This window comes from Mustela nigripes, chromosome 14 (genome assembly GCF_022355385.1).
Source record: "Mustela nigripes isolate SB6536 chromosome 14, MUSNIG.SB6536, whole genome shotgun sequence".
NCBI lineage: Eukaryota > Metazoa > Chordata > Mammalia > Carnivora > Mustelidae > Mustela > Mustela nigripes.
In genome coordinates, this window is record NC_081570.1 from 44,167,812 (window position 1) to 44,190,440 (window position 22,629).

Genomic DNA, 22,629 nt, shown 5'->3' on the forward strand with positions numbered 1-22,629 from the left:
AAAAACAATTCAATGAAGGTTAGCCTTTTCAACAAATAGTGCGGGATGAACTGAATACACACAAGCAAAAGAATGAAACTTGACCCCTTCCTCATACACAAATTAACTAAAAATGTAACACAGAAATAAATCTACATGACTGTGGACTGGGCAATTATTTCTTAGATTTCACCAAAAACACAATGTCAAAAGAAAAAATATATAATGCTGAATTCCACCAAACTAAAACCTTTTTATGCATCAAAGGACATCATTAGGAGTGAAAAGATAATCAATCCCAGAATGGGAAAAAATATTTGCAACTTTCATATCTGATAAAAAAATTTTTATCTAAAAAAGAGCTCTTATTAAATAAAATCTTTTAAAACAAACAAATAAGTAAGAACTATTACAACTCAACAATAAATAAACACCTCAATTAAAAAATGGACAAACTGGGGTGCTGAAAGGCTCAGTAAGTTAAGCATCCAACTCGATCTCAGCTCAGGTCTGTGATCTCAGGGTGCTAAATTCGAGCCCCACCCTGGGCTCCAAGCTGGGCATGCAGCCTACTTAAAACAAAAAAACAAACAAACAAACCAAAAAAACTATCTGAACAGCCATTTCTCCAAAGAAGATATAAGTTCTAAGTGACCTTTAAAGTGACATGAAAAGATGCTCAGTATTAACTGGTCCTCAGGGATATGCAAATCAAACCCTAAAGATACCACCTTCACATACATTACAATGACTAAAATTAAGAAGATAAGTAAGTATTGGTGAGAATGTGGAAAAACTGGAACCCTCATACATTGGTGGTTGGAATATAAAATGGTGCAGCCACTTTGCAAGACTGCTGTCAATTCCTCAAAAGTTAATTGCAGTTACCGTATGACACAGCAATTGTACCCATTGATACATTTACTAGATATACCCTAGAGAGATGAAACGTGTGTCCACACAAAAACTTGTACATGAATGTGCCCAGCAGCATTGGTGACAGTTAAGTCAAAAAGCAGTAAAAACACAAATATCACTGAAATGAATGAATAAATGTAGTATATCCATACAATGGAATATTTTTAGCCCTAAAAATAGATGAAATACTGACAGCATGCTACAACATGAATGACATCCAAAAAACATTACAATAAATTGAAGCCAGACCAAAAGGCCATATACTATATGATTCTGTTTATATGAATGTCTATAACAGACAAATCCGCAGACACAGGAAGTAGATTAGTGGTTGCCAGAGGATGGGAGGAGGGAGAAAAGCAGAGGTTTTTACTGGACATAAGGTTTTTTGGGGGGGCAATTAAAATATTCTAAAGGAGAGGTGATGGCTGCAAAACTCTGTGAATGTATACTTTAAAAGGGTGAGCTTTATGGTATGTGAATTGTGACTCAATAAGGCTGTTATTTTAAAAAGCTGATTAAGGAATTAATGATTATGGTCACTAAACATGAATAAGTACATAAATATATCTAAGAACTTCAAAACACAGAGTTGTACCTAATGATCTATAATAAAAATGATACACAGACCCATTTGACAGTTTGAAAACAGCAATTTAAAAAATAATATATCTGAGATCTAAGAGGCAAAAAGTCTCATGTTGCCTCCTAAGCACTTACCATTCTTGATCTTGAAAAAAAGAGAACAGGTGTGATGATTCATTAACAGGGTTAATGAATGATACAGAGCAGAATTACATTTTGAGGAGGTTGCTGCCAACCAACACAAAGAGATAGGGAATCTTAAGAGAGGAAGAAATAGTGACATGAACCCATTTTCAAGTTGGTTTAATATTTTGAGTCATCACTTTAAGTAGAGACTGTCCTTGGCAAAAATTACATATTGAGCAAGAGAACACATGCAAAGCAGCTCAGAACTGTCCTATTGCAACACAGCTCCCAACGGAAATATGGTATTGGGCTTTTAATAAGAACTAAGGAATGTAATACACTAATTCCTCATCAGATGCCAAATCCAAATGACTCTCAAGTAACCATTCATTTTTACTGGTTCTAAATGGGTTAGAAATGCATTTATCATAAACTTGGTAAGTTCCAGGCAAGGTGCTCAGCACTGGAGACACAGATAAAGATACAACTCTTGTCTTTAAAGAGCAGGACACATGAATGCAGAGCAGGGAGGGGGCATCCAAGCTAGCCTGTGGATGTTGTGCACACATGTGCACTGGGGAGGGATGTGTACGCAGCTGAAGAAGTTTAAGGGGGACTATATTCTAGACAGAGGCTTACAGAGAGTATTATTTCAAAACCAGTATTAATTTTCAAGCATATTAATAAAACCTCAGTACTCAGCCTTTTTGACCACTTGAAGTAATGTCTTTACTATGATATTCCATCAATTTCATTTAAAATTTTAAAAGATGTTCTATAATACATAAATTCAGCATTTGTTAGACATGCACGATTCTGTCACCAGGCAATAAATAGAGAAATGAACTTGCAAACAATTCCTGAATGTCACTTTTAACCTGAAAATTTTCTAGTAACACTGAATCTTGTGTTTTTATTTCATCACCTAAGAAATATAATAGATGAGTTCATATTGTTAAATTGTGGTTTCTGAATAAGCCAGTTTAGGACTAAAATAAAAACAATTAACATTGCTGGATACATAATTTAGCCTATTCCTAAATAATCTTACTTACGCCCCAAAATACAAATGAAAATATTAAACAAAGCTTCTGTAACTTCCGTAATACTTCATAGTGCTATAAACCTGCTAGGGATTCAAAGAGTCGTGATGACAATTTCACCTATTGGCACACTGTTCAGAATAAGGCTTACTATCTACTATTTACTTACTTAACAGGGCAATTTTATACTCAGTAAAGTATTTCCAACTTACAGAGTTGGAAGTAGAGTTATAAAGCTTTCCACAGTATTGCCAAATGCTGTCACTATATAGTATAAATATACCTCCACAGTTTTGATCTTTAAAGGAGATCTTTAGACTGAACAAGTAGGTTATTCTGACAAAAATATCTTTCCTTTTATATTTACAATTAGGTATGTTCATACATGTCACTACCTATATCCAGAAACTTGCCAGTTTGAAAACTGCAGATAAACCAACGTAAATATAGGCACTACCTTAGTTGGTGGCTGAGTACAAAAAACAATGTAACTTATTAACCCTTGCAAATGAGCTTTAAAATAAGCATTGCACAAGCTTTTAAGTTAATAACAGAGTTTAATATTTATTTTAGAAAACTACCTCAAGTTTTAATCTTGAACTCAACATGGATGTATTATTAAAATTTAAGTCTTCTTTGTTCAAAGAAAGCAAAACCTACTCAAGTTGGCATAGCCTGTTTAGAAATAAACTATCTGCCCACTGACTCAACGAAGACAGATAAAGAAAATTATTCAACTTAAAGAGAGGGTGTTTGGCAACGCTGCATCGTTTCTTTTACTACTAAATTCAATTACTGAGCTATTTTATTAGCCAACAATGTACTCAAAAGAGTGTCTACATTTCTTTTTTTCAGTGTCCATATTTCTGATTAATGTACAGGAAAACGAAGATGGCAAACTGTTTTCTCCATTGATTTCTCAAAACAGATTATCTAAAATAAACAAACTGCATCATATATGTCGAGTAGTTAAGGAAAAACATGAAAACATGAACATCTGATTCCAAGTCATGAATTTGTTTTTTAAAGATTTTATTTAATCATCTGACAAGTAGGCAGAGAGGCAGGCAGAGAGAGAGGGAGAAGCAGGCTTCCCTCTGAGCAGAGAGCCCGATTCGGGGCTTGATCCCAGGACTCTGAGATCATGACCTGAACCGAAGGCAGAGGCTTAACCCACTGAGCCACCCAGGTGCCCCATGAATTGATTTTTTAAAAGACTGTATTTATGTGAGAGAGAGAAAAAGAGAGTGTGAGAGAGAGGTGAGGGGAAGAGGGAGAAGCAGACTCCCTGCTGAGCAGAGAGCTGATGGGATGCGGGGCTCCACCCCAGAACCCTGAGATCACCACCTGAGCCAAAAGGCAGAAGCTTAACTGACTGGGCCACCGAGGTGCTCTTCCAAGTCATGAATTTATAATATTCACTAATCTTGAGATTGTCAGTCTTACTTATTAAATATTTTTCCAAGTAATTCAGAGACAGTGATGTGCAGATCTGATATTCCTTCTGTTATTTCAGACTAGAGAAAATGATTCCTAAAATACTGTTTCCTGGAAAAAGAGAGATGATAGCAAGTGTGTAGGCAGTCCCCAAGTTACTAATACACTCTATTAGTTACTGAAATTATTGCAAATTGTTTTTCTTAGAATTCAAGTTCATTCTGCTATAAGCAGAAGAAAATTTCCTAACTTTTCTATAAAAGCTGACATTTCTCATGGTCCCTTCCTTTCATACTCTTGGTTATTCACGTATTTAGATTATTCAGAAACAAAGGTTTTCATAAGAAGTTGTCATCTTATATACTTGAACCTTGAACAACACAGGCCTGAACTGTATGGGTTCACTTTGAAAAATACGGTTAAGTACTGTCAACGTGTTTTCTCTTCCTTATGATTTGAAATAACATCTCCTCCTTAGCTTATTTGGTTGTAAAAATATAGTATATAATACAGATGACATGCAAAATATGTGTTAATCAACTGTTTAAGTTATTAGTTAAGGTCAACAGGATATTAGGAGTGAAATTTGGGCTAATCAAAAGTTACCTGTGGATTTTCAACTGTGCCCTTGGTGGTTCTCAACCTTGTTTTCATTATCACTCTTTGAGAAGTTTTTTTCAACACTTTTCCCCCAATCATCCCATCTCTGTTAATTAAATACTGAAGAATAAATTTGTGATGGGTAGGTTTGAGATTTGGAGCAAACCACTATAACAGTTAAGATTATTTTCACTCCTCAAGAGTCTCCTTTGGAGTGCTACTAGCCCTTTTGAGAATGCATAGTCTAATGGTTTATTTTTAATTTTTATATTTTTTAAGATTTATTTATTCCCTTGGAGGGGAGAGGGGGGAACACATGTATGCACAAGCAGGAGGAGGGGCAGAGGAGAAGAATCTCAAGCAGACACCCTGTTGAGCATGAAGCCCATGTGGGGTTCAATCTTACCATGCTAAGATCATGACCTGCACAGAAACAAAGAGAAGCTTCACTGACTGAGCCACCTAGGTGCTCTCAGTCTAATGATTTTTTTTTTTTAAGATTTTATTTATTTGACAGAGAGAGATTACAAGTAGGCAGAGAGGCAGAGAGAGAGGGGGAAGCAGGCTCCCCAATGAGCAGAGAGCCTGATACAGGGCTTGATCCCAGGACCCTGAGATCATGACCCGAGCAGAAGGCAAAGGCTTTTAACCTACTGAGCCATGCAGTCGCCCCTAGTCTAATGATGAAAATACCATCTCTAAGCTAAAGGTTTTCACAGTTCAGCTCCAATATAGCTATCTTCCCTTGACTCCAAGCACCCATCCAACTCCTTCTTTGATACCTCCACTAGGATATTTAATAAGCATCTTAAATTAGTAAGTTCAATGACAAACTCTGGATCTTTCCCACAATATGACATCTTCCTGTTTGGAACCCTCAAGGCTTGCCTTCCTCATTCTGACAAAAAGGCATCATCACGGTTGCCTCTGAGGCCCTCATGAGGATCTGCCCTCTCCTTCAGCTCTGACTTCATCTCCTGCTCTTCCCTCCTTCCTGAGTTCTAGCTACATAGCCTGCCTGCTGGCTCCACGAGCACCCCAGCCATGCCCACCAGGGCACTTGCATTAGGTGTTCCCTGTGCTTAGCAGGCACAGAGATCGCAAAGAGATGGCAAAGTACTGTCCACTCTCTCGTTCCGTAAATAAGGTTATATCAGTGCAGAGACCCTCTTGTTGGTTTATGTCATGCATGGCTGCTTTCGCACTCCAATAGTGGATCTGGGGAGCTGCAACAGAGACAGTATGGCCTGCAGAGCCTCAAATACTGACCATCTGGCCCTATACAGAACAAGTTTGCGGAGCTCTAACTTGGGAGTGCTTTGCCCTCGGACAAGCACGAAACCTGCTCCCTTACCCCCTTCAGGTCTCTGCTCAAGTACGCCCTCCTCAGTGAAGCCTTCTCCAAATGACGGACTTTTAAGAGGGCCAAGCCATACCCAGCCAGCCCCAGTCCAGCACGATTGCCCCGCCACCTTCTGCTTTATTTTTCTCCATAGCACTTACCATCTGATGGCCCATGCTTTACTTAGTTACCCTGTTTGTTGTCTGCCTCCCCAAACCTAGAATATAAACTTCGCCGGGGCAGAAGTTTTGTTTTGTTTGTTGCGTTATCTCCAACAGTTCTTGACACAGAGTAGGGGCTCAATAAATTCTGTTGAATGGATGGATGTTAAGCACCTAATAAAGCCTTGTGAAGCTGGGGCACCTGGATGGCTCAGTGGGTCAAAGCCTCTGCCTTTGGCTCAGGTCATGATCTCAGGGTCCTGGGATCGAGGCCCACATTGGGCTCTCTGCTCCTCAGGGAGCCTGCTTCCCTGCCTACTTGCGATCTCTGTCTGTCAAATGGATAAATAAAATCTTTAAAAAAAAATTCTTATGAAGTAAGAGAGAAGGGGAAGAAATTCTAGGCACAGAGAACTGTGTATGCAAGGGTCTGCCACCCAAGACAGAGTGCAGCGTAACTGAAGAGCCTGCCGCTATTTCCAAACATCTGACACTGAGGTGTGTTAGGCTTTATCAGCTTACAGGTTTGGCATCCCAGTTTGATCATGTTACTCAACTGACAGGAGCTACATCCTGTCTCCATCCTATTTTCAATGTCTAAACATTTATCTGATACCTAATTCTCTTCTACATCCCCAGAAAATCCCAGAGCCTCTGCCTAAGTATGTCCAAGTGACCAGAAGCTTTTAACATTTTGAGACCACATTCTTAGGTGAGACTTGGTATCTCCATACTTCAGTTTCATCTGTAAAATGAAAACACTTTACCTATAGATCCAAGATCCCTTCTGGCTCTAAAATTGCTAAAATTCTATAAAAGTCAGAATAAAGATGATTAAAAGTACAGTCATACTAAAGAGGAACAAATTATGTCATGGAAGAAGTTAATGCTTTTGTTCAGTTTTCCTTATTACCTTAATAGATAATGATAAAACTTCCTGGTATATTTCTCAATTATAAAATCTTTAAAAAATACAAGAATTGGGCTCTTTTTAAAAATGTCAGTCTCAAAAGACTAAAAAGATACAAAGTCCATTCTAGAATCCACATTAAAGGGACATAATCACTAAATGAGATGCACTATCTTTGATTCAATCCTGGGTTATAATTTAAAATGTCTACAAAGGATATTTTTGGTCCAAGTGGAGAAATCTAAATATGATCTAAATAATGGAGAATATGAATATATCACTGTTAAATTCCCTTGCTGAGATAATGGTATTGTGGTTCTGTAGGAGAGTGTCTTTGTCCTTAGGGGATCCATACTGAAGTATTTAGGAGTCAAGTGTCAGGACATTTATAACTTATCATCAAAAGGTTCAGGGGGGGAAAAGTGTAAGTGCGCGCGCATGTGTATGTGTGTCTGTGCGTGTGTATGTGCAGCTGTGTATGTGTATGTGCCTTGAGAGAGAGCAGAGCTAAAGCAAATGTTGAATCAAAGTGAAGGGTACACAAGTGTTCGTTGTACTGTTGCTTCTGTAGGTTGGAAACTGTTCAAGATGAAAAACTTGGGAAAAATATAGCTAATATATCTACATTGGATTTGTAGCTGACCTCAGAACATGTACCTTTTCTAACACTTTATTAAGTACTCTTACCTAATACTCCCTACTCTGGCAGAATCTCCTGAGATAGCTGGAGGTTCTGCTGGGGATAAGCTATTCTGAAAAAGCAAACCAACTGATTCTGATCTGGTGCTGGCCATCCTTACCCACCATTCAAAACCACTGCAATAGGCTGTCAACTCCTTAAAAGCAGGAACTGTGTTTTCGCCATCAGAGGCCAGACTACAGCCAAAGGCATTCAATAAATATTTGTTCAGTGTTAAACAAATGGTTCCCATACTACTGTTTCTTTCCTCCTCCTACTTCCCCTCTGCACATTGCCCCTCCCACACACACACACTGGCTGAGAAAAGTGGGGTAAAAAACAAACAACATCTTAATAGCTTTCTTTCAAAATAAACTTGCTTAGATTAATAGTAACATCATCATTATTATAGTGATAAATGAAACCAATAAATAGGACAAGCCGAAACAAAAACTAACAATAAAAATCAGTTTCCTGTTTTAATTCTACTGAAAGCATGTTTGCCCTTTCTTCTCCAAAAATGACAATCTCTGCAATAATCTTCTCCTTACTGAAGTAGAGCTCAACAAAGCCATGCAACAAAACTATATAAAAACAGTCCTACCTAAGGCTAAAAAAAAGTCTGTTTCTTTTAGCAGCCATCATGTTTTTTCCTGTGTGCGGTATTTTTCTTTGTGAGCTATATAACAATTTATAAAGCACAGGGAGTGGTACTGAATACCAAAGTTCCAATTTCATGTGTTGTGTCCAACAAGGTGCCCATTTGAACTACTGGCAACAGTTCAAAAAAAAGTTCCTTTCCGCAAACTGTAAAACAAGGTAAATACCTCAACAGAAATCTGCCCTAGGATTATCAAAGCGTTGGTATTAGCATAGCCTTTAAGCTATGGAGGAGGTTATTTTAGGCAAGATTAGCTTTCAGAGGTTATGTGATATGCTTGAATGAAGGAAAATGTGTGCCAGAATGGTGATGCAAACTCCATATTTTCCAGATCACATTCTTTCATTTAATTTAGCATCTCCTATGTCAAGTGTTACCCTGAACTTCATGGGAAATGCAGAAAATCAGACCCTGTCCTCAAGACCCACAGTTCAGTCTGGCTGACAAGTAGATGAATAATTCCAACGTAACAGATAAATGCTGTGGCAAGAGAATGTAAGTCTCTATTCAAAGTTAAGGAGGGACTTTTAACTTGGAAGAACAGAAGAGTAAGTGGAAGAAAAATAATGGAAGATATCAAGCCCTACTAGCCAACCATTAGCAGACCTGATCAAAAGTGCATGTGGTAGGTTAGCAAATGAGAGTGCCCCAGGACTAGCTGGACTGAAATAAGGACGGCGTTCATTACCTATATCTGTCAACACGGAGCCCGTGTGAAATCTACTTTGTAGAGGAAGGATCAAGTGCAGGGTCACGTGGATGTCACATAGGCAGCACTGGGGACTAACTCTCATAGTCCAGTACAGCAAGAGAAGGGGAAAGAGGGACAAGGAGGACATGCTGGGTAGGAGAAAAGACATGTGCAGAGGCAAGGAGTCATTAAAAACAAAAAACAAAATACAAACCTTGAAATATTTTAAGGCTCATTTGTTTAAAGTTCTTCTGTAAAGAGTTAATCAAAGATTGCATTTTATTTCTGTGTTCATTAAAATATATCATCTAAGGAAAACTGTTACATTTTTAGCATATTAATACCTCTCCAATTTATCATTCAGAACGTTTAATTTCAAATCTACAAGTGTGTAAAACATCCCAGTTGATATTTATAATAAACACTGTATGATAGAGAAAAAAATTTTAAGTAAAAGATACACACTTAAAAAAAGACAAATTAGGCGGTATACTATTTCAAGAGATTTGCATATTGACTATTATGCTTATATTTTTTTAAGATTTTTATTTATTTATTTGACAGAGCGAGAGAGCACAAGCAGGCAGAGCAGCAGAGGGAAAGGGAGAAGGAGGGTCCCCACTGAGCAAGGCGCCCAATGTGGGGCTCAATCCTAGAACCCTGGGATCAAGACCTGAGCCGAAGGCAGTTGCCTAACCAACTGAGCCACCCAGGCGCCCCTATTATGCTTATTTTTTAAGTACCCAATGCATGGGTGCAACTGTGGTTAGACTCAGGAGTTCACTAATCCTTGTCAGCTGTGCAAGGATGCCAAGTAGACAGACACACATCTTCACAAGTGACAGCACTTGCTCAGCCTTTCCTTCCTCAACACTTACCACCTTCTAGAAACATCAGTAGCCACAGACATTAAAAAAAAAAAATGCTGAAAGAGAAAACAAGATAAAAAGTTTGAGAGGGGGCACCTGGGTGGCTCAGTGGGTTAAGGCCTCTGCCTTCTGCTCAAGTCATGGTCTCAGGGTCCTGGGATTGAGCCCCACATCGGGCTCTCTGCTCGGCAGGGAGCCTGCATCCCCCGCCACCTCTGCCTGCCTCTCTGCCTACTTATGATCTCTGTTTGTCAAATAAATAAATAAAATCTTAGGAAAAAAAAAAAAGTCTGAGAGGAAAAAGTGGATTAAACGTCAACTCTGCCTACTTAACCCAAACTAGTATCTAACAGAGGAAATAGTAGTGATTCAAATACGTGAGTTTATGAGGAAGGATATATTAAAGACCTGCAGTCAGCCTTCCTCATGTCCCAAAGCATGGTAAAGAACACAAAACACACCTCGAGGGGGGAAAGCTAGGCTCCCTTCCTGACTTTGCTAACGATCCAAGGTCAAGGTCCTCATCCCTAAACTGACAAGCTTTTTAACACAAGATCCCTATGGCCCCTTCCAGCTCTGAACAAATCTTTCATTTTAATACTTAAATTTACAACTTTCAGTTCTGTTGCTAGGAATAGGGAGAGGGGAAGGCAGGAAATAGCTCTACAGATAATTTTTCTGTTTTATAAAGTGTATCTTGCTAAGAATTCTTGATACTAGTCTCCTATATTATGATATGAACTGGGTGAACCCTTGAATCTCTGATAATTCTGCATTGATCTTCCCATCTTTGATCCTCCCTTAACAAATGCTTGGAATTTCTCTACCACAGATATGTTTTATATTCTCACCATAAAAATGTCAAAGTAATGAATAGCAAATAGGACCCACTTACTGTTCTCTACAGATGTCAGTATATCTGCACACAGAACATGAACCAATTGCTTCTATGGTACAAATTACACACACACACACACACACACACACACATTTTTGGTGGGGCCTGGCATAATTTCAACACTGATAGTACCAACTGCTCAATAGATAACTGCCATTTTCTCAAAAACAAATATGATGTACAAACTAATGAAATAGTTTTTACTATTTCACCAAAATATTTGAAATGCAAAACACCATGAAGAGTAAATCTTACAAAATGAAAATTACTACTTTTTTAAGTATTATTTTAGCAAAGACAGTCCACTCCAGTGTAAAACTGACCACAAAACCTAAAATACTAATAACAAACTAAGGATTTCTTATTTTACTAATCCTAGACAAGTTTTCATTATAGAGATAATGCTATTTTTACCATCATTAAGTCTTTCTAAAACCAAACACATTGCTCTAGCTTTAAAATGGCTTCTTTTATATTATCGACAATCACAAGGGATGTTTAGCTTGAAATCAGACCAGTTCCTAATTTCTCGTTTCTGGGAAAAACATATACACTCATAATTTCAGGACAAAAAGTAACAGCATTTAACTGAAATAATCAGAGCTATTCTCAGAAGAGACACTAGTTGAGAGAAATATCAACTACTAATATTAAAAACCCAACAAGTAAATAAACACAAACTCAGTACATTCCATAGCACTAAAGAAGTATCACTTGAGAAAAATACCACTTGGTTTCCTAGCAATGGATACCACTATAAATCAAATTACATCACAAAAAATTCTTGAGGCACTATTCAAATGCTTTTGAATAGATGTCAGTTCTTTCATATTTAACTCACTACTCTTCAAGGACTCCAGTTTCTGAATGAGAACATCACAATTTATTCCACTTAGAGCACAAGAAATCTACCAGCCTTGAACTATAATAGAGAGGGTACTACATGTGACTGGCTCACCATTACACTCCCAACACTTAGCTCAGTGCCTAGCACACAATCGGTGCTCAATTAAAACCTACTGAAAGAATGGCTATTTTATTAAATGGGCTAAAAACCGTTCTGTTGCTCTAACATTTTTAGCTTAATATCTGTTTTTACCACTGGAATTTGAATGAATCATTATTTCATATAAATCTAAAGTTTTTATTCTCAGAACTCCTTAATGATTTTCCATTTAATAAGAATACCAGAAATAGCCATTCCACCCTCTTAAAAATGTGCAAAAAGACATGAGAGAGTACTCTACATTCAGCATATATAAATGACAGAAAGAGTCAAGTGGGTGGACTGCAATAGATGAGGACTCGGTCTGGAGCCTACCAAGAGCCCAACAACCCTGAATAACACTGCTTCAGTCTCAGGAAACAGAGGTGACAAGGGAAGGCTGTGGTGGCCAGATGTGCACCTCTATCTAGTCCATACCTTTGGCAAAGCAAAACAAACAAAACCCTTCTGCTCTAAAGACAGCTCTTTTCCAAATACAGTCCCAGACTTGTGACTGTATTTGAGGGTAATCCAAAGGCCAATTAAAATACACTGGAGTCATCCAGAAGAATATGCTAGAACCAATTAACAGGGCAAAATGTTCTGAGATACTCCAAGGCAAGGGAGAGCATGCAGAAAAGCAACTACACAAAAACTCCATTAAAGCTTAACCTCTGACCCAAATGTGGAAAGTCCTACTGAACCACATCTCACAGTTTTCTTATAACTAGAAATAAATGGAAACCATCTAACAAGCAGATAGTCAAATATGAATTCTAGATTAAAAGAAAATTGTTCCCAGTGATATACTAGGAAGCAGTATCCTTTTTTTCTATATTTTGGCTAGTTAAAACACAAATTAAATCATTTTAGTATTTAATTTTCCTCAATAGCAAAGTTTAAAAAATAATTTTGGAGTCTAGGACTTGTGAAATACTTTATTCCTTTATTTTTTTTTAAAGCTACTTTCATTTTAATGAACACCATAGTTTTGCTGGTCTTTTAAAATAAAGTTTATATACTTTTTAGAAGTTCATTGAAAATGAAAGAATAGAAACAGAATCACCTGTGGTCCCATCACCCAAAAATAATAGTATTAATACTTAAGCACCAGCTTACTTTAAAAATTAAGTGTATATTTCCTGAGAGGCCACATAGCTTTTAATCTCTCAAAGAAGTCAATGAATGAATGAAAAAAAATAACCACAGGTATAGTCCAAGACCTCCATTTTATAGATGGGAAAACTGAGGCTCAGGGAGACAACCTGACTTGCCCAATGATAAAAGTTAGCAGACAACAGAAGCCTGAACAAAATATACCACCTTCCAAACCACTTGCACAATACTCTTCCAAATGTCATTTGACTTCTTATTTCATTTAAAATTCTCTTTCCACCCATTCATTCAGTTGACTCTCTATCCAATCAAGGACGTCAGAATCAGAGATAAAAAGAGTCCTGTTCCTCAAGCCTAATGGAAAGACAGATACATATAAGGTAAACACGTGGGACCCCTGGGTGGCTCAGTTGGTTGGACGACTGCCTTCGGCTCAGGTCATGATCCCGGAGTCCCGGGATCGAGTCCCGCATCGGGCTCCCAGCTCCACGGGAGTCTGCTTCTCGCTCTGACTTTCTCCTTGCTCATTCTCTCTCTCACTTTCTCTCTCTCAAATAAATAAATAAATAATCTTTAAGGTAAACACGTCTTTTTTAACTAAAATATGATCACCGCTTTACTTTGAACTTAGGGAAATACGGCTTTGGAGTTCACCTTGAAGAATGAATTGGTGTTAGGCAGGCAGACGGAAACTAGGGTTTGGGGGTGACAGTGGATCAAGAGACGGCCTCTGAACTGCAAGGCAGAGCATGAAACTGGAAGTCAGGAGATAAGACCAGACGGGTAAGTATGGAGACCTTGAGAGAAAAGAAGTTTGGGTTTTACCTATAGAAAATAAGGAAGCACCAAAAATTTTTGAGCAAGGTTATCCTGTGAGTAGAATCTGCACTGTAGAGAGATCATTCTGGTGTCAGTGAATGGCACGGAGACAAGGTAAAAAAAGGAACATGAACAAAGCCAGCGCAGTAACAGTGGGGATAGACAGAAGGGGTGGGAGTGATATTTAGGTCAGAATTAAGAGGTTGTTCTATAAAAAAAGAAAGAATCCAGAATAAATTAAACAACTGCAAGATGACATTGCCATTTGCAGTATAGAATTCGTTCATATTTTCTAAGATCTGAAATATATTATAAATTGTTACCAAAATGCTTCACTGTGGATTTCCAACAACAGGTTTCAGAAAGCAATTCAATTTTCCACCAAAATTGACAATACAGAGGTGAGAAATGAAAAGAGGGGAAAAAAGCAAAAAAAATTTTAAAAAACTGATCTGTTTATAAAAAGCTAGATTCTAAAAGCACAAAAAGCAGAAACTGAAAAGTCTTTGGCAACAGAATGTCTGACCAATAAGTCCTTCTGAAAAAGATTTTAATTTCAGAAATCATTTTGGAAGCCTACTGATAAAAAAAATGTACCATGCTGTTTACTAAGTTCTGTGTTTTTTTAAATAAAATATTCCTAACATAAACAGCATAAACTTTAGTGAAAGTATCTCAAATAGTGTCAATTGAATTTCATAACACAAATAACTGAGATACCACAGGAAAGCAAACCCGGGGCTGAAACAAGGAAGCTCATCTTCAGAAGTGAGAAGACTTTGGGGGGCACCTAAGATATTATTCATCTGTAAGAGGAAAATCAAATCTTCAACTCAGTCCTGGGAAAAGATTCCACAGATCTCTGCATTGTGGCTGAAGCATTTCCGTTTCTGGAAAGGTTATCAGGATAAAACTTTGACTTAATTGCATTTAGCTCTTCTCTTCAGAACAAACAAAAATAAACCAAATCTATGGTTATATGTTCCATGACCCAGCTGAAAGTCAACTGGTAAACAAGTAGATTCCACTTCCCTTACACATACAAACACATACACACACACACACACACACACACACACACACACAAATAAAAAAATATAAGCCACCAATGATGGAAGCTGGGTTTTCCACTGTTGGAGATAGGGAACTCATAAACCTATCATAAAAACAAAAAGGGCACAAAACACTTGGCCAAAAACTCACCATAGAGATCATCAACAATAAACAATAAAATGATGCCTCCTACAAATTGCTAATTAACAAATAATGTTCATAAATCAATTGTGACTTAAAAACATGTTCCAATACTAATAAAAATTCCTATGATAATGAGAACGAGAATTACAAACCTAAAAAAGAAACTAAAACTCCCCAGAAGGAAGGTGAGATAGAACATTAACTCTTCTGAAAACAAAGCACAACTTTCTTAGCCATGCCTGAGCAATCCAGAATCCTTAGACTGAAATGCCCTTCGTGTCTGAATTTCCCAGGTACCTGAAGCTTACCTCTTTATGCACCCAACCTTCTTTTATTCTGTTCAAAAACTAAAACCTTGCTAAACTGTACCATACATTCCTGACCGCTCTTAAACAGGGCATACTGGAACCTTTTCATGGGTGCAGCATCATGAAAACCTGCTGTCCTCCAGGGTCGTGAAGGACACAAAGCTGTCTCATATGGTCCCATACACACTGGCTGGCCTGCTTTGCCTGAGTCCCCTTTGAAAGTTTTCCTGTCCCCTCCTTTACCACTGAGCTGCTGCTTGTCACTTCTCACTACTATCAAATGTGCTTTCTAAATGCTCATCACCTCATGTTGGGACTGCTACAAAACCCTTCTAATCTGCCACGTCTAGTTTGCTAGGAAACCTAACATTAAAATTTATCTGAACTACAGGGGAAAAAAACAAGCTAAAACAATAAATAAGTGAAACACATGCAGTGACTACACTAAAAATGTGCGCATGTTTTGAAATGGTTCACTCTTCTGTATTTATGTGTTTACCTCTCTCTGGTGTTCCAAATAAAAAAAATTCCTGGAAAACTGAACTCCAGACATAAAAAGTATTATCTGGCTAAATCTTCCTAAACACAACAGTTCTCATTAGAAGTGAAAAATTTTCATCTTCACACTCAGTTTCCAATAAAATCAATGTTACATGATACTTGGCCAGTAAGTACAAAAGTGTAATACACTGATGTCTGCTATTTAAGTTGTACTCAAATGGAAATCCCTTCTTCAAATTGTTAAAACATTAAAAAATTTACTTTTCTAAAGTTGCAACTGATTTTAAGCTAACAGCATTACTATGGTGTATAAAACTGTCACTACCTACTAAGATTTCACTAGAACTATACTCACCAACATGCAAAAGGTATTTCCTTCATGCCAAATTACACTCAATTCTAACAGCATATGGCCAGGTAATTACAAGGTACGAATTCAACTGTTAGATGAACTCATAGGCCTAATTCCCAAAGGAGATTCGTACACTAGATTATAAAGAAATTCCTATTGTAAAAATTAGGCTATGCTAATTAATTAACCTTGTAGATTCCCTATTTTCTATTTTATTACTTTCAACTGATTTTTTGGAATTATTTTACTTTTAATTTAAAACCTTTACATGGATTCTTTTTTTTTCTTTAATTTATCAAATCATAGTAAGCCATGATTTGTAAGGTCATGTGTTCAAATCACTAATAATTACTAAAATTTATTTATTTGATATTTACTCCACACTCAAATGTATGAGGATTGTTATATTTCAGGTAAAAAAGAACATGAATTTTAATATAAACTTGAGTATAAGTACTGATACTAAAATTTTAATTCATTTATAATTACCACATACTATCAAAGGAAAGAAACAGAGGCAGAAATGAGGTAAGTTAAAATAGTACAAATTAATGTGATTTAGCTATATTAGCGCAGGACCAAGTTTGGGGCTCTAGAAAAAAAAAAAGCAATGAAATCTTGGAACTATTTCTGACAAAATACCTCAAGAAGAAAGTCCACATTAAAGTGGGAACAAAACAAAAATTCCCCATATTTGTTAGATCACGGTATTAAACCACTTGTAGGAAGATTAATTATCACAAAACTAAACAGCTAAAAAAGGTATTTCTAGCAGTTAAGTGAAATCTCACAAAAAAAATCTATTTCAGTATTTTCTAAAAAATAAGACAGTAATAAATAAGTTATATTACATAATCGTTAAACTGTGTTAAGATTCCCACAACAGGGGCGCCTGGGTGGCTCAGTGGGTTAAGCCGCTGCCTTCGGCTCGGGTCATGATCTCAGGGTCCTGGGATCGAGTCCCGCATCGGGCTCTCTGCTCAGCAGGGAGCCTGCTTCCTCCTCTCTCTCTGCCTGCCTCTCTGCCTACTTGTAATCTCTCTCTGTCGAATAAATAAATAAAATCTTAAAAAAAAAAAAAAAAAGATTCCCACAACAGCACCTGACTGATTTCTGATCCTCTGAACAGGATCACACTGCTTAAAAGACAGATTCTTCTAGCTCTGTGATGGATAGAACCAGAAGGTATGGCCTTAGCAGTGGCCAGCAGGGTAAGAAACAGTGAAGAATTCTGAGTGAGGCATTGAACATCTGGATAAGTTATCTAGAGCAGCTGTGAGATTTCATTCTCCTAAATAACAGAACAAACTCTTATCTGCCTTAGACGGGTTTTGAAGTAGTGCTATTCAAAATCTAAACTGGATAGCTTCTCAAAGTGCCTTCCTTCCAGACACTGAGACCATGAATTACAGTTATCCAACAACAGTAGTAACGACCAAACACAACTTGTGTAAACCAATGCCTAGCAATACCTTAACTGGAGGATACTGAAAAGGTGGCTTTCAAAGCAGTTTTGTGTGTTCTGTTAGAAATGTGGGTGTTTTGGGGGATCCCCCCCCCGTTAGAGATCTCGGTGTTTTATATCTGCATTCTTCCTTTTTCTGAACCAGAAGTTAACTACTTTTGTTTTTGAAATTTTAATTTTTAAACCAAATCCCTAATTACAGCATGCACCCAAATTACTAAACTGATTTACCCAACTAACTACATGACCTTGGGAAGTCACTTCTGGTAAAATGAGAGGCTTGCCTTGAGAGGCTCTAGAATGTAACCTTCTCGTTCACTACTCAGCTCCCACCCCCTCGGGGACATGGAAGGCACTGAATGTTTACTGCCTGTCCCCAAATGACAAATATAAATGGAGTCATTTCCTCTTTTTTAACATTTGTATTTAATCTGTACATTCCCAAACGTTTTGAAGAGGACACTAAACCCAAATTTTCCTATGCATCAAAAATAACTTTATATAATTTAAAATCAGGTACTCATTTTTAAAGAAATAAAACAGGTAGATTATATCAGAGCTGACAAACTTCTCCTGGTTTGTTACATTCCCTTTTCTTCCTCCCCATTAACACACTGCTACATCCTGACCCTTCTTCAGCTGAAGGGTATAGCTGGGACAGAGAAAGTGCATGGGCCATGCAGGGAGAAGGCCTGGGTTGTAGTCCCATTTCTTCCATTAACTGGCTCTGTGGGGACAAGTCACTTCCCCTTTGGGCCCTGCCAGGCTGCCTGCTTAAACAAAGGAGCTGAACGAATTACTCATTTCTAAAGCCTTCCTCTTTAAAGATCTAATTCTTTCATTCCACCCATCATTCTACTCCTAAATGCCATGACTTAAATGCTTGCCATATCATTCCTTGACTTGTTCAGCAACCTCAAAATTGTCTTTTTCCCCCTCTTTATTTTTCCTTCTTATCCTAAAATGAATCTGATCCTAAAACCATGAGTACAGCAGAGTAAAAAGCACACTGTCCTTAAAGTCAAAGAGCTCAGGTTCATATCCAGACTGCCACCCATGAATCTTAGCTCTAAAGCAGTGATGTTATGAACAATTTCACTGAGGGCTCAAAGAATATATAAAGCACCTAACATACTGGAGATGCTCAACAACAATTAGCACCCTGTCCTATTTCCCAGAATCAAAAGCCTCCGTTTCCCAATGTCTACAGCAAGGATGACCAACCACTGAGGTGCACAGGTGGCAGGTAGGAGATCTGTAAAGTACAAGCAGAAATTGGTTAAACGTTCTCACTAGGCTCCTGCGTGCCAGTAAAGTGTTTGCCTGTAGCCTGCCCGTATGCTTCTGGGTAAACCAGAAGCTTCAGCCACCAGCACCTTCTGGGCTCTCAAAAAAAAAATTGGTGCAGCCCCCCAGGCCAAATCCACAGGTCAAGAGGAAATCAAAACTTGACGTAATTCTTCCAAAAAAACATTGTCTGGATTTTACCTGAAAGCAAATTCTTCCGCCTGTCGCTCATGTGAAAAGAAGCCAGGCCCGTTTCTTTGTGCTTAAATCTACAGGCAGTAGTTAATGTTGGGAGTACCACTAAGCATTATTTAATTTGATTTTTCAATTATAGGCAATGAAAAGGTGTGACCAAAGGAAAAAAGAATACAAATTTCTTGCAAAATGAGGATACACTGAATTTCACAGTTACATCAATACCTTCAGAGAAAGCAACGGTTTTCTTGATTTCAAAACTGGGTCAAAAGTGGAATGAGCAAGTAGAGGAGTGAAGGGGACTTGCAAAGAGAAGCTCATTTCTTTCTTTCTTTTTTTTTTTTTTAAAGATTTTATTTATTTATTTGACAGACAGAGATTACAAGTAGGCAAAGAGGCAGTCAGAGAGAGGAGGAAGCAGGCTCCCTGCCGAGCAGAGAGCCCGATGTGGGGCTCAATCCCTCATGACCTGGGCCAAAGGCAGAGGCTTTAACCCACTGAGTCACCTAGACTCCCCATAGAAGCTCATTTCTTAAAGTGACTTAAGTATAGTTCCTTAATTATGTGGGACTGCTGTCCCAAATGAGAAATAACATCAATCTTTACTTTCATACGCTGGTCAATGAAAGACCCGAGTTACAGGGTAACTCAGGGCAATCAATAAAGTGTGTGGAAGTCTGGGAACCTAAGAAATCTTGTGAAGAAACCGTGTTTTTTTTTTTTTTTTTGACATGCTACCTTCATTTCCAAGCTACTTCAGCCCAAGTGACTGCTGCAAAAGCACATTATTAGAAGGATAGAACACAATTTAGTAAAAATTCTTTCAGAAGGCTTAGCTTAAGAATTATCCCAACTCATATCTCTATTTAAAAACACAAAGCCCACTAATCTGAGCTCTGAGCTATTCTGCGATCAGGCCAAGCTGCTCTACTTGTCCACCCAAAATGCACTACCCAAGGAATCTGACCAAAATTCTTGACATGAGCTGCCATTTTTCTGCAAAGCAATTATGTCACAGGCCCTTGTGTTTTTGGCTGATCCTTTCTGAAATTGGTTAAAGTCGGTTTTCTTCCCCATGTTCTTTGCTCACATCCCCAAGAGGCCTTATTTTCTCCACCCAGACCTGAGATCTGTGCTCAGAGCCATTTGCCTAGATGGCCCTTTCTCCTTAACAGATTCCTGCACTCCTCCCATTTCTCTCCCACCCTGTTCCCTGTCCCTCTGCACAGCACCCTCAGTATGACCGCAATCCCTTTTCACCTCTAGTTTTCTCTCATTTCCGACCTTGCCTATGACCAGTACTCCCCCTACCTCGACCTGGTCCCAGCTTCATGCTCCAATGCCAGGCCTCCTCAGCGCCCGTTCCTGACCTGGCCTCAGACCTCTAACCTCCTCGGTCCAAATCCCACCTGGCCCTATTAACGTCAGTCCTCCCAAACCAGACCTTATTGCAGGTAACCCCCTCCCCCACCTTGTATCAATTACTGTCACCCTCGGTCCGGCCCAGTCCCTCTTCATTTTTAGACCCTGTTCAATCTCCTCTTTCTGGCCCTTGACTAAAACCCAAACCCCATTCCTAACCCTAGCAGTCCTCCCCTGACCCTAGCAAAGGCCACTACTCTGGCTAGCCCATCCCACTTCTTCCCTGACTCGGAAACTCGTGCCTCCCCCACTCCTTCACTGAAAGCCGGTGCTAAGGAAACCGGCGACCCTAGCCTAGCCTTCTAGTACCCCATTTCTGACCCCTGACACACGCGTCCTTGCCACCACACACTCCAGGCTAACGCGTCACTTCTCGCCCATCCCAGGTACTAGTCTTGGACCCTCCTTCCCATCCCCGATCTACCAGCCCTGCGACGTGCTTAGCCCGAAGCCCACGAAACCCCTCCCCACCCCCGCCGCACAGCCCTGCCCCGCGTCCCTAACGCCCATTCAGCCCGTCCCCTAGGGGTCCCTCTCCCCACTTGACCCCGGCCTGGTGACCTCCGCCCTCGCCGCGTCCGGGGCTCCATTCATTCTCTCGGCCTCCAAGCCAGCCCCCGCCCCACACGCCCTCCGCACTCCCAGCCCAGTGGGGTGTGTCCCCCTGCCCATGGAATTCCGGCCAGTGGCCTCTCCCGCGGGGTCACGGTCGCCCTCCTCACCTCGGCGTCCACCACCTCGTGGTAGGCGGGCGGGGGGTCGAAGCCGCCGCCGCCCCCGGTGCTCCCGCCGCGGGAGGGGCCGCCGCCGCCGTCGCCGCTGCCGTCGCCCCGAGAGCCCCCGCCGGGCCCCGGGCTGGGGCCGCCGCCGCTGTCCATGGGCTCGTAGCCGCCGTAGTCGAGGCCCGGCCGCTCGTTGGTGAGCAGCGCCACGGCCTCGTTGATGTCGTTCTTGGCCAGGCGCAGGGCCTTGCGGATGGTAGCGGGGTCCGAGAACCCCATGCACAGCAGCGTGGTCATGTGCTGCTCCTCCTCCGATTCCATGGCTCGGGCCTCCGGGCCGCGCCGGCCGGCGGGCGGCGAAGCTGCGGCTCCCGGGCCTGGCGGACCGCGCGCCGCTCCCTCCGCGCCGCCCCCGCGCCCGAGCGGGCCCCTGCGCTGCCGGCCTGCGCGCTCCGCAGCCGCCGGGCCAGGCTGGGCGCGGGCGTGGACGCCGCGAGCCGAGCGAGGGCGGTGAGGAGCTCAGGCGCGGCGTCGGCCCGGCCCAGCCCTGCGCGCCGCCATGTTGGCCTCCTCCTCCGCCTGCGCCTCCGCCTCCGCCTCCTCCGGCCCGCGGGGCCGCGCCTCCGCTCCCGGAAGCGGCCCGGGCTGCCCCAGGCTCGCCGAGGACGGGCGCGGGTGGGGGGTGGAGGGGTGACTTTTTTTTTTTTTTTTTCCACTTAGACAGCAAAGGGAGGGGCCGCGCCGCGGAGCGCCTCTAGGGTGAAAGGGCCGCCCAGACACCCGGGCGGAGGCGAGGGAGGGTCCTCGGCCGTCGCCACCGCCCGCCCATTTCTCCAGCAACAGGTTCCCCCGAGAGCGGGACGGGAGGGGGCCGACTGCGGCTCGCTGCGAGGAACGTCCCCGAAGTCCCCAGGCCGTCGGTCCGGCCCAGCCCTGACGGCGGTTCCCCCCGCCTCGCACCCCGAAGCTGCTCAGAGGCCCCGCCGGACTTCTCTCCACGCCTGGCTCGCCCCCGCCCGCACCCCATCCCGGGTGGAATTCATTGGGTCGCGGCTGCACCTCGCCTCCAGCGCGGCCTGAAACACGCCGCGGTCCCGAAGGAAATTCACCCAAGCCCACGGAAATTCGCCCGCCGCGCTGCCTGAAATACTCCCCAACGCCCACCTCAATCCCTGCCCACACCCGGCGCATGGACCCACCCGGACCGAAAATCACCCCCACGGATCCCGACCCAGATCCCTCCACGTGCCACGGAAATCACCCCAGCCCGGCTGAAAAGGATTCCCAGCCCTCCCTGAATGTTCCGTCTGTCACTGGCCACCTGCCCCCACCAAACATGACCGAACGCTACCAAACTCTTA

The 22,629-nt window shown here is 41.1% G+C and overlaps 1 protein-coding gene across 3 annotated transcripts in view; it reads right to left on the bottom strand.

Moving 5' to 3' along the window:
* The window catches only part of USP24 (ubiquitin specific peptidase 24), a 136,447-nt gene extending 114,790 nt beyond the window's left edge, over positions 1 to 21,657 (bottom strand). For all 3 annotated transcript variants that reach the window (XM_059374866.1, XM_059374865.1, XM_059374864.1), the window contains exon 1: positions 21,269 to 21,657. In XM_059374866.1, coding sequence (XP_059230849.1) covers positions 21,269 to 21,589 — 321 coding nt within the window. In that variant the 5' untranslated portion in view covers positions 21,590 to 21,657. The remainder of the gene's footprint in view (positions 1 to 21,268) is intronic.
* Between the last annotated feature and the right edge of the window lie 972 nt (positions 21,658 to 22,629).